The following is a 16,240-nucleotide window of genomic DNA, read 5'->3' on the forward strand; positions in this document are numbered from 1 at the left end:
CTACAGATATGCACCCAATCCCTGGTCAAACATGAAAGTGTTCCATTTGATTACTGGCACTGTGTCCTTCAGTACAGCAGTTGTTTGCCGGTCCTATCAAAAATCCCTATTTTTATTTTTTTACAGTCAATGTCTTGCTCATATTTTCTTATGATGATAGTGATTCTCACAGATAATGAGATGAACACACACATACAGCATAACATTAAGATTTTTAGGTCAGTGCAGGCGACACCTCTAAAAGAGTCATATCCACCAAGAAAAAGGTTGGCTCACGCACAAGGATGTAAAAAATACTGCTCCAAGGAGCTGCATGCATACATGGAGAAGTACTTTCTGTCATATATGAAGACCGCAAATGTAAATGGCCTTCCACACTTCCACTCCCATTGAACCATGGTTGAAGGTTCTCACATGCCACGGAATTTAAGGGGGGGGGGGGGGTGACAGGGCGGCAGCTACTGGTCCACTCTAGTTGTAGGTGCATATGTAAACACACCTTTAAGGCTTACCAAAGGTTTTGTTCTTGTTTCAGCACGTGCAGCATTCTCTCTCCAAATCCCCCTCTCCCCCAGGTCTTGCACACATTCCCAACAGACTGGAATGAATACAGAGGGAGGGGGAGACTATCAAACTGGTGGTTGAACAACACAGCATTTCCGGATTCAAGAAGCAGGGAAACAGTAGATCTATTTCTCAGTATACTATGCTATAGGTTATACAGATGAGACCTCCTTCAATTGTGATGTCCTCATGTCATCTTTGTTTCCAGATTAAATAAGTAATTAATAGTACAGCTTAGCTATAGCTTAGCTATGCAACAAAAGATCATGGCCCTTCTCTTATCCACTGCTTTCTAACACAGCACCTCTTTTAAACTGTGTTTACTGTGCAATATTTATTAGCTTATCAGATGTCCTTATCGAAGCTGACTTACATAGTTAACATTTTAAGCATTACACTTTTATATAGCTGGATGCATACCAAAGCAATGCAGGTTAAGTACCTTTCTGCAGGGTAGAACATAAGTGGGAGTTGAACCTGTAGCTTTTAGGTTACAAAATCATTTTCTTAAACATGACTTTACATTCCTGCAGTAAAGATCGTCACACCACACATTATACGTATTACAAAAATCAACATGTGTAATTAAGCGGGTGATATGCATCATTAATTCATGGTTGGGAGTAAATTGATATATCAATAATGCATATATGACCAGTGTGGATGTGAAGTTTGAGCTGGGGAACTTTGCATGTCACACAAATCTGGAAAGACATGAACAGACCTCTGTAGGGAAGACCTGTGCCTCTTGCAGAAGGCGCTAATTAAACTCTTATTGCCTGCTGCGAGGGTTGGCTCACTGTCAGCAAAGGCTCATTATGACCACCTTTACACTCCTGCCTTCTGAATGTCCGCGGCCCACGCAGCCAGGCAACGGGCATCGCTTCCCAACTAGTCCCCAACTGTAGCCCATGTGGTTAAGGGAGAGTGGCAGTCCCCAATTACAGATCAAATCAACAAGCTTCACACCCAGACGTGCAAGCTTGTGAAGAGATGATTTGTGGTGACCTTGGTTTGGATTTCTGGGTCAGGGCGTAAGTTCTGATGCTAACCTGATCTCACACTAAATTTCCAGGTACTGAGTTCCAGATTGTCAGGCTTCCATCAGATAAGACATGCCTTGTTAGATGAGAACTTACAGTGACTAGAGCAGGATGGTTGCTGGGTAATATAGGACATATTTTTGTAAATAGAACATGAGGGAGTATCAATTAAAATAGAACACTCTCGCTGCATATATGAGAGTGGAATGTCAGTATGCATTCTGCTGTGATGACAAAACCTGTGGTCATACTTTAAAGCTTTCAATGTGTGTAGATTTAAAAGTTTTCAAAATGTATGTTTCAAAATATGATCATATCTTAAAAAGGCATACTAGAAGTATATCCAAAATGAAAGCATAAATACAGTGCGTTTGATGAAAGGGAAAATGGAAGTGCCATTTTTATTTGGTTAACCCCAATATTTAGTTATGAATATGAGAAATTTATACCTCTTCTGTAAGGATGTATATTGATTAATCTCAGTAAAAATGATGGAAACTGAAACCAATTTGACAAGTCAACAAATCTGTACACTTCTTAAGGTTATTTTTGCATAGTAGAGAATGACAGGGCATTGCATCTTTTCATGCTTTTCAGCAATTGAAATTCAGGTGAAATTCATATCCTGCAGAAAATTACATTTAAGTACAGCAGAACAAGTTTGATGTTGGACAAAAAGACTTTATTATCAACAATTCCATCTGTAGTCCAGTAGCGGCTTTAACTTCTCAAGCCAATAAACTCACTTGAAGCAAATAGAAAAACTCTTATATCCAGGACCTGTGCCAGTCATATCTGAATCATTTGAAACATTCTGGAACAATACAATATGTTGTATAAATAAATGTTTTTTATTTACTTTTTTTTTTTATGAGAGACAGTGAGTGAAGCTGGGTTAGTGTCCAAACACTGGAAACACAATGTCTTCATACCTCCATGAAATAGTGTATAGCTTAAAAACATTTTTTGAAATTAGTGTTGTTTTATTGTCAACTTAGTACCGCAACTGGCGACATCACTGTTGGTTAAACACGGGTGCAAAAATATCGTAACCCTAAGAATTCAGAGCAAATGCAAGCTTTAAGAAGGGTTCACAGGACAGAGTGGGTGGATGCTGAGCTGAAGCCAGGCTGTGGGGGGTGGTGAGACAGGGCTGGGCAGGGCTCAAAGTGCGCGTGTGCTTGTGCACTCCTCCTCCGGTCAGGTCTCAAAGTACTTGTAAATCTGGGAGACGTACTGCATGACGCTCTGCCAGTCCGGCCTGTCCGTGTGCATCATCTCATTGATGTCCTGCAAGCACGCACACACACACACACACACACACACAAAAGACAGAAGACAACAGAATGTCATCACGTGCACAGCTCCACCAAACAACATTTATTTGAATCATCAATAATGAAGACTGAGGCAAGAAAACAAAAAAACAGAGGTTACAGCAACTTACTGAACTTTAGAGCTAAACCACATTACTCTTTGATTTAACTGACCAGTTATTTGTTTTTACTGGTAATCATCGGTGTAATTCTGATCAGAGACATTCATTCTCCTAAAACGATTTTATCAAAGTTAAACCTTGAGAAAATAAAATGGCTCCTTTAGCCTTTAAACACTCTCCCTTCCTGTTTCTTGACCACTGCAAAACCCACGGGCAGGCTTCACAGATCAAATCGAAGCCTTGTAACTTATGTAAGCAAAGGCAGGCCAATGGAAAACAGAGGGGAAATCTGATCAGCACATTCATTTACTGAACTACTGGTATTATTGTTCTGTGGTGTTCTTTTAATCTGACGGGCAACATTCAGTGACATCTTTATAAATCAGCGTGTAATGGGAATGAGGCGACGAGCCTGGGGAAAAACAGACTCTAATTTCCTTCCATCAAATGGTCATTTAGTTTAACACGTTTGGGTCACTGTGCAGATACTCTGCAGTAACATGCAAACTCAATCTGTGGACAAACAATGTTATCCAAGCAAAAATGAAATATATGGTAATATACTGAGAAATGTATTGTTATGAACAAGAATATATTGCAAATGCATTTACAAAATATTCAGGTAAAGCTAAAATACACTGCAATATACCAAAATGGCAATAATTTACATATTTTCAATATATTTACTTAGCTCAAGATATATTCTCTAAAATATATCCTCAATATATTATTTTCTCGTATGGGTAATGTCAGCTGATTACTGTGCCTTATTGTGTGGGTACTGTATTGTATTGTATTGTATTTATTAGGTATAAGATGTTGAAAAAAGTTTCAATAGCTTGGACCGGTGAAGAGGCTTGATCAATATTCCACACATAAAAAATAGATGCCGCTTCATTTTAATGACAGTAACAACAAAAAGAGGTCATAATAACAGAACATGTTGTTTCTGTTTCATTTGAAAACAGGCTCACTCTCCACTAATAACAGTCTGTTTCTTGCAAGATAACACATCTGTCACTTTCAAGTTTGACTAAACTGATAAATCACTACATATTTCAAACACACCGTTCCTCTGTTTGACTGGTGAAGGCAACCCCTTCCCAGCACCAAAGCAATGTAATGGTAAAATTACATAAAATGCTACACATAAGGCTGAAAAGACCGAACCATTTGTTGATGCTTTTACACTGAAAACAGAATGTGATCATCCTAGTGCTTTTGATTTCTGTTTGATTTCACACCTGTCTGTGTGAAATTTCAGCAGCTTTGAGCACAGACAGGGTGCTTGAAAAAATAAGAAAGGTCCAGGCATTTCTGACGTACTGGAACTGATGGTGCAGTATACAAATAGTGCAGTCACAAAGATGACGGCATGATCTTGACGAGCTATTGTAACTTAGGTGAACTTAGTCAATAGCTACTTCTGTTTGGCAGGTTAGAAACTGTGGGCTGTGAACACACGAGATGGTGAACACTATAGAGCTTACTTAGTACAACCTCCAACCTGCCAGCAGTGAAGGTGTTACAGAGTGAAAGAGAGAGAATGCCTGTTCATTTCTGTGCTTTTAGTTCTTGATTTTCACCAGACTTGAGACTCCACCATGTTACCTCATCATGTGTGTCCAAACCTCCCCCTGGCTGATGAGGTGATGTAATGCTTACACCTCTTTCATTAGTCATTGAAGAATGACCAACCGATCAAGTTAACTCTAGAAGCATTTCATCCAAATCTAAAATATGTATGTGCAATTTTCCTAAACACGTACAGGCGTGCAAAGTAAACAGAGTAATAATGTATAATAATGTAACGCTGAGCACAGGATAAAGAGAAAACCAGTAACATCAGCTCTGTATGTAACCCTGTGCGTCTGTGCCAGGGATCTGTGAAGTGGACCCACATCAGATAAGATCTGTCTGGTTAGTTTGAACAGAGCTCTACAGATGGCTGGGACTAAGAAGGGAGACAGGGGAGCCTCCTGGCAGGAACAGAGTTTGGATCTCAGCTTCCCTGAACTTCTCCAGCATCTGGAGTGTCTTCCTGCTGGCATTTTTTTTTTTTTTTTTTTGCATGAACAGATGTGCGAATTAAGCTGTCGGGTCTCAACAGTTAAACCACCTCCAAAGCGATCCCTAAGGACAGAGAGGCTCATGGGTATCCTCCCCCTGTATTGTGTTTATTTTCAGACTCAAAGCAGGAATCTGGAGCTTTCCTTTGGCTTCAGTTTGAGACCAGGCAAAGGTTCCAGTTCTCCCCCTTGGATGTTCTCTGTAATGCACATGTACACTAATGGATTGTCTTGGATTTCGCCACATAACGCACAACAGGCAAAATACCATCTGTAATTTGGTAGGTTGAGGCTATTACCACAGTCATGCTGACATAAGTGTTACTGCTCCTTTAACCCTTCGGCTGGTCAATAAGTCAGCCTGCATCTACAGCCGCAATTCTAACAGGTTTCACATTTTAGAGTTTTAGAATTTTCACACTGCAGTTCCAACAGGTTTTCTTGTTTGCAGTGGACTACTAATTTTAGCAAGCAGGCAAATGTGACGTGCCTGTAATGATCACTAGCAATTGTGGAGAGGGGGATTAAGGCTGTGCGTCGCGTGTCCCCGTGGGTTGTGTGTGAACGAGGGCTGCTGTGTGTCACCGCTCCCCCCGGATCCATCTGGGCTCATTTTGTAATGTATATCAGCCCAGAGGTCCTTTGTTATTGTACAGTGAATCTCACGCGCTGGAAAAGGTGCATTGTAGTTGTCACGTATTGTACAGGCGTTGTGTGTCCTCTAAATTACGTATGGATAATAAGATGATGGAGAAGGGATTAAATGGCAGCATTTAAATACAAGGCGCATTGTTTTACATCTTTCACAACCATGAGCCAGAGGACTTCCTTTGTAGTAGCCCTTGTGCGTGGTTCATTCTTCACACAATGACCATAATGTATTTTTGTGTTTATCAAGCACTGTAGTGATGGTAAAGGACATCTGTCTGCTCACCTGAACCGTTAGTAGATGTAAATTATTTTATCAACAAATCTTTATCTTGAAATACAATAATGAAGACCAGACAGTTCAACTTTATTAGTATATAATTAGAACTACATTAGCTTGAGTCATACTGTTCATTTAAAATTCTGCAGTACAGCATGGTCTGTGGCATGCTGCGTGGCCTCTGTGATTAGCTTTGCTAATTGTGCTGGTGGGCAAATTTTAAGGAGCTGCATATTGCGTATGTGTGTCATGCTGAAGAGCGGATCAAACAGAGCTAAGACAAATGAAACAATAATGGGCACATTACATTAGGAGCAGACACCAGGCTGCCATGGGTGTTAAATATAGCTGTTGGTGGGACTGTGATGAAGCTGTGACCTCTGACCTCACTTCCAGGTACTGGTCATTTTTCACCCTGCCTTATGCGCTGGTGATGTTCCTCTCTGCAAAATTTGCGAGACCTTGATACTACTGTTCAGTGCTTATTCAGATGATGAAACAAGGGCTGCAATACAGACTCCTTCAGCTTTACCGCTCTTGCTCAAAACGGGAAATCTGATGCCTACAATAAAGCTTTAATTTAAACTCAGAAATCATCCAAAGTCTTGACATCTCACTGTAAGCTGCAAACTTGTAAAATACAGGCCCACCCTGGGCATGTTCTACAAGGGCCGTTTTTCACGTTGCGCACTGAGAGATGAGTGATGACTTTAGCAGGCCTGCCTGGAGCGTATAGCTGCAGAGACGATTTCGCCCTGTGTGCTGAAGGGTCCCGGGAGGGGACCGGGGCACAGATGTAAAGAGCTGAACTGAACCTGGTGCCTCAGGGGTCTGAGTGCTATTCCTACAACCCCAAAGTCAGTTCCCATGAACTCTTCAGTGCGAGCAGGGTCAGGATTGGCCAGTGTGGAAAGGTCCCAACCCCCTTTGTTTGCACATACACAGAAGAACATCAAACAGCGATGTTCTTTACAGGAGAGGTGTTGAAACCAAAGAATCGCTTTCATAACTTCTAGCATAACTTCTTCACTTCTTGTTTTAAATAAACATCAGTGGACCAGACCCTTAAGGAATGGATAACCTGTCCTGTAGAGTGTAGAATCTGTGGGCGCAGTGCTATACAGTGTAAACTCTATGGAAACAGCACGACTGCATGCTGGTTGGACTCACCAGGGAGGGCTTGATGCCCACACTCTCTGCTGCTTGGAAAGCCAGGGTTAAATTTCTGTTCTGTGGGGAAATAACCAAGCTGTGTTAGACATCAGGCACACCTCAATGCCCAGTCTTCATTCTCTGTTAAAGCAACAAAGCGAACATAAGCAAATAAAACTTTACAAACAAACCACATTCTTCAGGGAGAACCTGCACACAGAAAGACGAGCAAACAGAAAGCAGGTCCTGAGAGTACGTAGTGAGTGACTGGCTTGTTTTTGCTCTGTCCCAACTTCCATTCGATCATGACTTTAAGGTCACTGACTTTGCATGCAGATGCTTGGTGAGAAATTTGCGCCGCTCTGACGGCAGTAGACTGTAGATAGCGGCGGGCTAACATTTAGTAATGGTTTGGGAACATATGCTCCCATCAAAAGGTCTCCGTGGACGCAGACGCCTTCATTACAGTTTCACATTACAATCGCATCTCTATTAAATAATTAACAGCGAAAGCTTGCTTTGTTGTTCTCAGGCAGACAGCTCAGGAACCAAGGTAAGTACTGTCGGCCCCTTTGTTCACTGCGGTCACACAGAATAACTCCTCTGTCACGGAAGGAGCCATTATGTGCAGTGTTTGGTGGCTTTCCTTTTCATCATGTGCCATCTGCATATATGCTCTGTCACAAGCAATCGCCTCCTGCTTCCCTTTGTTCTGTCAGTGATGTGGAGTCAGGGGGAATGCATTTTTACAGTATTCGGCTAAAGGTACATACTCTCCGCTCTGTTCGGGCAGAGATCCAAAACCAAGGAAAATGGAAATCTGTGTCAGCTTGTAAGTTGCTCTGTTTTAAGCACTTCTAAATCAACATATGCAAAAACAGTGATAGAAACACCTGCCAATAATGAACAAATTAAAGAAATAAAACAGTAGGCTGTTCCCTTTTATTACAGCTGCAAATTCATTCTTTACCAATGAAACCCCACTTTTCCACTGAAAGACCATCCTCTTCAGGTCAGTCCAACAAAACGGACTTCGGCGTGAAAACGGTTTTCCAAACAAACGAACTATATTTCACGCAATATTTTCCAATAAGCGTGCGTGTATATACGTGCTGCGTGTGTGTGTCCATGCAAGCACCTGACGTGCACTGAGATGCATGTGTGCGTGTGCGTGGCAGGCTGCAGCGCTACCTTGTCCTGACTGATGAGCTCCTGGTAGGGGATGTGAGCGGGCAGGTAGGTGTGCAGGAGAGCACAGAAGGCCAGGCCATCGCTCCAGCTACTGCTGAAGTTGGTCACGTCGATGTTCTGTGAGAGAGAACCACAGGAAAACAATCAGCCCTGACAAGCGACACACACACACACACACACACACACACACACACTTGAGTTCATGAACCCGTTCCCCTTTTGAACTAGTCGAGGGACTTGATGTTAAACAAAGCAGATCATTGTTTGAGTGTGCGCTCTGCGCTGTTTTAGTAGACAGAGGGACAACAATGTGATCCAATGTGCATCACCAAAACAGAACTTGTGATGTGCAAGCGCAGGGACTCTGGCGACGAGGCAATATTGAAATGTCATGTTTTAATGTTTTGATTGTTTGGACACATAAACAAAATGCCGCGCCCTCGGGCACTCTGCATCATCATTATGAAATTTAAGTCTGAGTCTTTGGGGATCTGGTCCTGTTTGCCTGCTGTCAAAACATGCATTCAGTCACTGAGACAAATTACCGAGTAATGTGATGTAAAACATATACACACCGGAAAAAAATGCAACCTACTCCGATGGAGATGGACAATCCAATCAATGCACGTTGTCACTTCCGCCCTCAAGGACACGTTTATACCAGAATTTCCTTTATGACAGATGGTCAACAGGGCTTCCACTGACCAAAGTAAATTAGTTTTGTGTTGAACAAACCCACGTATCTTAGAACTGGGGCTGTGGAAATTTTGCAATTATGGTGCTCATTTCCTAACCTGTAGCTGTAATGAATTGAAGTAACTAGGCTATAATAACTCATTAGGCTAATTCGCCAGATAATAGATAAAATGCTACAGATAAAAATAAAAAAATTTCAAACCCATTTTTTAAAAAAAACCCTTATACAGTGGAACATTACACATTTAACTGGATATATTTCTACTGTATACTTGTTACTTCAGGGAACTTCAGAAAGAGAGACTTCCCTTAGGGAATGAATGGACCACTCAGATTTTGCACACTTAAAACAGATTTAATGCATCAGGTGTCAGGGAAAGCAAGATTTTGACACCAACAGATGTCTTTCTCAGAGTCGCTCAAAGAAGGCAGACTTCTATGCTTCCATCCTCTTGACATCCTGCATGCAGGACCGAAGGGAGGAGCTAATGGCTTGAGAGACCAGTCTGCCCTATGTCCTATAAAATGATTAAAATTATGTCTATTCCATCTGCACACACGCAGCAAGGTCACAGCCCTTATTTCCCAGCATTCCCTTGTGGTCACACGTGTACTGCAGTGTGGTCACCAGAACGTCGGCTTCAATATTTATGGAGACGCAGCACACGAATGTGTTCAGGAACGTGCACATTCTCCTCCATCTGAAGCTCAGCTCACTGCAATGGTGGGACGGGGGCGTCTCTCCGTGACCTGACTTCACTCTCCCAGTCCCTGTTGGACACCAGCTATTTCCTGTGTCCTCCTTTTCCTCAAATGTGCTGCCAGAGGCGAGGTTGGGAAGAGGAAATCCAGCCAGACACGTCTCTCCCGGGTGCAAGCAGGGATCGCCCGCCACCACTGTGTTTCTTTTGATTAGCCATCAGATGTCCAAGACCTCATCACATCCCCTGCTCCCCGATGAGATATCAGGTCCAAGCTAAAAGGACAAAGCAAAGCTCGTGGTCTTGCATATCTCCAGATAAAAAGTCTGTTTATTTGGAGGAATCAATCTCTGCTTACTGCGACCTCTGGCAGACTCCGTGGCACGTCTCCCAGGATAGGAAAGAAAAACCTGTGAATGGAACCTTTCCCAGAAAGCTGGAGGAACCCAGGACAGGCTCAGGCTTTGCTTTGGAGGCTGTGAACATGATATTTATACATTAAAATCTCTGTACAGAGCAGCGGTGTGTATAACATCGCTTAAAAGGCCTCCATTACAACCTGTGAAAATAAAGGCCTCAGAGGGAATCACCCCAAAGTTCACGTTCCCATTAAGGGGGAAAAAAACTCCACAATGGGGTAGTGCACTAATGGGCTGGAATGTGGTCTCAGCTGGAACTGGAACCCAGAATGGCACTTCCAGAAATAGCCACAGTTTGAGGGGAGGCCTTCTCCATCTTGCAATTATTTGTGGAAGCGCTGTTCCGAGCCCCAGTTCAGGCTTTTTTTCAGGCAAACTTCAGCTCAGTTGTCATGAATCCATAAAAACCACATAAATCATCACTAGGTACTTACTGCGAGTTCATTTCTCAGTGTGAATCTACCGGTGCGCTAATGCTAGAATGACTGCAATTGGAAAAAAAAAAGTCAGCAGTAGCCAAACAGTTAAAAAGTGACATCAGGGCTGCTTCCAGAGAGGATGTATTAGAGAGTGACTCATAGGGAGGGTAGGTTCCATTAGCTCAAGCGAACATGTGACAGTAATGACAGATCAGACAGATCAAAGATGCGGAAGGGGGGCTTCAGTGCCTCCCTCCTGCAGGCCATCCTGTGGAGCCGAGGCCTGTAGCACAGGGGTGCAGGCGGGGCGAGAGGCGGGCACCGAACAGCACAGCCACCCAGGCTCTTTAAGATAAAAAGAAGCCATCAGGCCCTTGATAAATTCATGATTTCAACAAAAAGCGTGTATACAAATTGTATAGAATTGACTAATATGTACAGTACATTGTTCAAATGAAATTTGATCAGTGATTTTAATTTAACAGTTATTTAAAGGTATTTCGTTTCACAATATAATGTTGTTAACGGGGGTACAGAGCACAATAGCGACAAAAACAAATACATGCGATTATAGGGTGATCATTTCAAATATGCTTTCTTTTATCTGTATTATGCATAACGATTTTCCAATTTATCGAATGCTCCTGGAACAAAGACAAAAGCTCTTGGAGCAAATGACAAATGTCTCCCAGAGGACAGGCTAATCAGTAATGTTTACAGCTTCTATTAGCTAAAGCTATGGTTTGTTATGGTTTTGTCTCTCCCAAAGGATAGGCTAATCAGTTACATTTATTGACAATTATGCCTTCTTTTAAGATAAAACCTTGGTAAACACAGTTTGTTATGATCTCCTCAAGCAAAATTCCGTTTTATATTGAATGTCTGTATAGATGTACACTGCACAGAACTTTTAATGTGAAACCTCCACCGCATTCATCTTTAGAAACCTAATTAGCTGGTAGATTAATAAACTGATGGTGAATAAATAAATCAACTCAAATAACTGAACTGAGAAACCTTGCAAGAAAGAACCACAGCAACAGCAATCTGGACCAAAAAAACTCCTCCAGCACTTCACGGATAATTCCCAACTTTGCACACGACGACCTGCACAGTCATGCAACACAGCATTCTCCACATGCCATTGCAGTGTGGAGCCGCTGTGACCCAGTTCTAGGGCTGCGAGACATGTGCCAGACCTCTGGTGGGCGGATTCCACGGCGCAGACGGGGATTTATGGGGAGCTGCGCCGCGGCAGCGGAGGGCGCAGCGGCCGAGCAGCACGGAGCTACATCCTGGTGCGGCGGGACCCGGGGGAGCGGCGCGAATGTTAAAACAACAGCGGGCCTGACCGGAGCACGGAGACCAGACTCTCATAAGCAAACAGTGCGCCGCACAGCAGGAAGCGGCTCCCTCCGCACAAAGACAGCGCTGCCCGTTCAAAGCAGCCAGGCGGACAACAGAGAACGCTGCTTTCTTTTGTCGTTTTTTTTTTTTGTTGTTTTTTTGAGGAAGGTTTTCTTTGATTGCGTCTTGGTTAATCGTTGTGGAAACTTCAACCTGGTTGGAGCAAGGCTGCCTTGTTTCCTTAGCTGGGGGTTACATTTCAAGAATCTTACTGCATTATTACAAAGATACCTGTTTAAAAGCTCAAGCCAAGCAAGAGCGTGAATTTACAGGGCGCCTATGGATAGTTACATCAGAAAATACAGTTGGGAAAATGGCTTGTCAAGGTGTATGCTGAGTAGATCTAACTGCCGAACTTTGCTCAGTGATCAGAAAGGGTTAAAAGGTAAAACTACTGAAGTCAATTTTCCAGACAACTATAAGATGCAAATACAGCTCAAAGCTTACAACACATGTTAGGACAATCAAGATCTGACTGGTATTGGCCTTGGTCAAGACTGGGATCACCACATAGCCTGCTGACTCATTTCCTCATGAAAATTATTGCTGTAACACCAGTCAAAGGTTAGGCAGCCACCAGCTTCAAGTAGTGAATCATTTCAGTATATTTATTATTGTATTGATAAGATACTTTTTGACTTTTCACAATTTCCTTTTTGACCACATATAAACAAAAACAATATTATTGAATGAATCAAGGTCCAAAAATATTTGTTTTTTAAATGTTACCAGTGAGAACATGTATTTAAAAAAAGCTACAAAAATATCATGTTATTACATTCTGCCTTGTCGTTCTGTCATCCATTCAGTTTATTCTCTTGACTGAAATGTGAAAGTAAAAGTGACAAAAGTATAGATCTTGGTCTCGGTTCTTGGTCTTTTCTTGTCTTGCCTGGCTCAGTCTCAGTCTTGGTGTGTCTTTAAGTAAGCCGTATTTGGGTTGTGTTTGAGTCTGTCTGGTCTCGATCTCACTGTGCCCAGTCATGACCCCATTGATGAGTTCATTATATTAAGTGGCTGTGAAATGCAATGCCAGTGTCGGTGTTCAGGTAGCACTCGTTAAAAGTCAAATGTACAGCGTAAACACACCCCTGCCTGCCTGCACTTCATGCTGTCCTGTTGGCACTAAAAACCATTGATAACATCGCCACTTTATTGCATTGTGGGATGGCTGCTTCCTCTCCGAAGTGGGAGAGGAAAAGCCTCGGCTAGTGACTGATGAGGTGGGGACGGTGCTCCCAGTCACCCACAGACTGCCATGACAAGAAGGACAGTTGCTGATCTCTGGAAGCCCCCAAACTGATGGGTTAGCCCATAGTGGGAGAATTCACAAGCTGGGGACTGCAGCAGCCCCACAAGTACAACCCTGTGTTTCCCCAGCTAAAGCTAATGACTAACTGAAAAGACTGAGGTGATGTCTGGAGTATATGCTGAACCAGAACTACCCTGGAAGCGTAGAAGTGCAACAACAACACAACTGTGGTGACCTCAGGGCATGTTAAAGCTGTGGTGCCCCCCCCCCCCCCCCCCCCACTAGCACTACTGTGCTGGGCGCTGAGTGAATTCACACTGTCTGTATCACACTGTCACTGTCACTGAGGAAGGGTTCTCTTACACTGAGTCATGGCATGACCACTAACAAAACCATCTAAAACAATGATATCTGTGGTAGTCTGTTCATTAGACTGCTATGGTTTTCATAAACAGTAATGTCAACTCATATTATCATTTTATTACTACTGAGTAATAATAAAAACCACATGGATAAGTTAAATGAATAAAAGGGCTTATTTGATTCTCTTTTAATGAAACATTCTCTGGCTTGGTGACTCACTATCTCGTGTAAGTGTCAAAGCGTTCTAAAAAAGCCCAGTAAAGAATAATTTCATTCATACACAAAAGTACATTGGTTGCTTACTGCTCAACAGCTGTGTCTGACAAACAGCGTGTGTTGATAACTTTGTACTGCAGCACCAAAACCACATTTTCTCTCAAGGGTCAGCTGGAACTCAGCAGTGCGCTGAGCTAAAAAAAAACCCCAGAATACAGTTATCCATCTCTGTGATTGTTGTTTCACTATTGTGAATGCATATTATGTTATCACAGTGTATTTTTACTTCACAGTTATTATAAAACAGCAGTGACAGTATTAGATGGTCAATAAACTATAAATGAGTCAACATCAACAACATCTACAAATAACCTAGGCACAACCATTAAATGGATGCCATTATTGCATTTCACTCAGCATGAAGTCCACTTGTGTCGAGCAGAAGAAGTGTCTTTACTCTGAAAGCCAGAGGCACCTGTTGAATGCGTACTGAGACATTAGACTGGGAGATGCTGTGGTGACAGTGTTCCAGCATGGCAGCAGCCACCATAGCTGTGTTCACACAGCGCCGGTCCACATACGCACCACGAATTCCAACAGAGTGTCAGGCGCCCGTCAGTCGTCAAATTCTGCGCCATATGTTATCATGATCCCTCACTTCACTGCAGATGGAAATGCGGAAGGGAACTTCAGATAAAAAGTTATTTTATTTTGTATACTTATCAGGACGTATTACTGTTATTTTTGTACTTTGAGCAAACTGTATTTCTGCCTGTTGCCACAGCAGCTATTCACACATTTTATCAACAACCACATTTTTCACCAACACTAACCACATACTCAGCTTCGCTCAGTGCACACCCTCTCTTCTGCGAACAAGCTTCTCTGAATGTGCTTGTTTTCAGCTGGCAAATAGCTCACATGCATATTTGACATACTGCTGTGATAACTTTGGCCACATCCTCACTTTTTTAACGGGTCTGTCTGGTTGATTATCTTGAAACATGTTGTACACATGTGCACACGCCTTCACACACACACACAAACACACACATTATACCGTGAATAGAAAAACCACGCACTTAAGCTAACAGTGAGTTGAAAAAAGGCCACTGAGGTGCATTCTTGGCAAAGCCCTTGCTGTTAGAGAGGTCTGCCAGCACACAGTAACAGGGACATAGATATTCATTGTAGATACTCATCTCTCAGTCTCTGCTTTCTCTCTTCACTCTCTCTTTCTCTTGCTTTCTGTTTAGCTCTCTACCTCTCTGCTCTCTCTTCTCCCTCGCTCCCTCTCTGGTCTCTTTCTGTGTCTCTCTCTCTGCTCTCTCTCCTTTCTCTGTCTCCCTCTCTGCTCTCTCTCCTTTATCTCTCTCCCTGTCTGCTTTCTCTCTTTCTTTCTTTTCTCTCTCCCTCTCTTCTCTCTGTCTGTTTCTCTTTCTCACTCTTTCTCTCCCTGTCTCTTTGACTTTTTTAGTCTCACTCCTTCTGTTGCCTTCTCTCTCTGTCTGTTTCCCTCTGTCTCCCTCTCTCTCTCTCTCTCTCTCTCTGTCTCTGCTTTTCCCTCTCTGTCTCCCTCTCTCTCTCTCTCTGCTTTTCCCTCTCTGTCTCCCTCTCTCTCTCTCTCTCTCCCTCTCTCTCTCTCTGTCTCTGCTTTTCCCTCTCTGTCTCCCTCTCTCTCTCTCGATCTCTGCTTTTCCCTCTCTGTCTCCCTCTCTCTCTCTCTCTCTGTTTCAGTGTGTGCAGGTGCATCTCTCTGTGATTCACATCTCCCTGTTATTTCAGGAGGTTCAGCTCGCTGCCTCTGTGTTTGCACTGCCGGCCTCCTGGTCCCACAGAGCAGCTCTGGCGACCCACCACGTGCTAATGCTGCGGTAGCATCTCTGTGAATTCTTCCCAGGACACATTTCCCACTGTCTGAACAGTGGTGGACGAGGGCCACATACAGCAACAGAGCCAGGGCCCCCACTGTTTGAGGCAGACATCCTGCCCCCCCCCCAAAAAAGCACGGTGACACACGTTTAAAATCCCATCCTCCCTCCATGGCCCCCCTCGTCCTGCTTCCTCAAACCACTGGGGGTCTTAACTGCCTTCCATGGTCCTGTTTGTGTTTGTTTCAGAGAGATTCAGAAAACAGTCCTAGGCGGATGTGTTCTCACCACAGATAGAGCCAGCTGAATCATCCATTGAATGCCTCTCGGGTTGTTTTCTTTTTCATTGTTTTGATCTTGCAAAAACATTGCTTTTTTCTGGTTAGTAGCTAGATGACCGAAATAAATACATCAAAGTCGGTATAAAAATACAAGGGAAACCAGTGCAGATTAATTTGCTATTTGAGGACAGTTACGTATAATCTTTTTAAGCTTCAAATGATGTGCTGAC

At 43.0% G+C, this 16,240-nt stretch overlaps 1 protein-coding gene across 2 annotated transcripts in view; it reads right to left on the bottom strand.

Moving 5' to 3' along the window:
• Nucleotides 1-2,321: 2,321 nt before the first annotated feature.
• specc1 (sperm antigen with calponin homology and coiled-coil domains 1) overlaps nt 2,322-16,240 on the bottom strand; it is an 83,782-nt gene continuing 69,863 nt past the window's right edge. For both annotated transcript variants that reach the window (XM_036525343.1, XM_036525344.1), the window contains 3 exons: nt 8,386-8,502; nt 7,213-7,272; nt 2,322-2,897 (listed from right to left, as the gene is read on the bottom strand). In XM_036525343.1, the coding sequence (XP_036381236.1) occupies nt 2,808-2,897; nt 7,213-7,272; nt 8,386-8,502 (267 nt within the window). In that variant the 3' untranslated portion in view covers nt 2,322-2,807. The remainder of the gene's footprint in view (nt 2,898-7,212; nt 7,273-8,385; nt 8,503-16,240) is intronic.

Source organism: Megalops cyprinoides, chromosome 3 (genome assembly GCF_013368585.1).
Source record: "Megalops cyprinoides isolate fMegCyp1 chromosome 3, fMegCyp1.pri, whole genome shotgun sequence".
Classification (NCBI taxonomy): Eukaryota; Metazoa; Chordata; class Actinopteri; order Elopiformes; family Megalopidae; genus Megalops; species Megalops cyprinoides.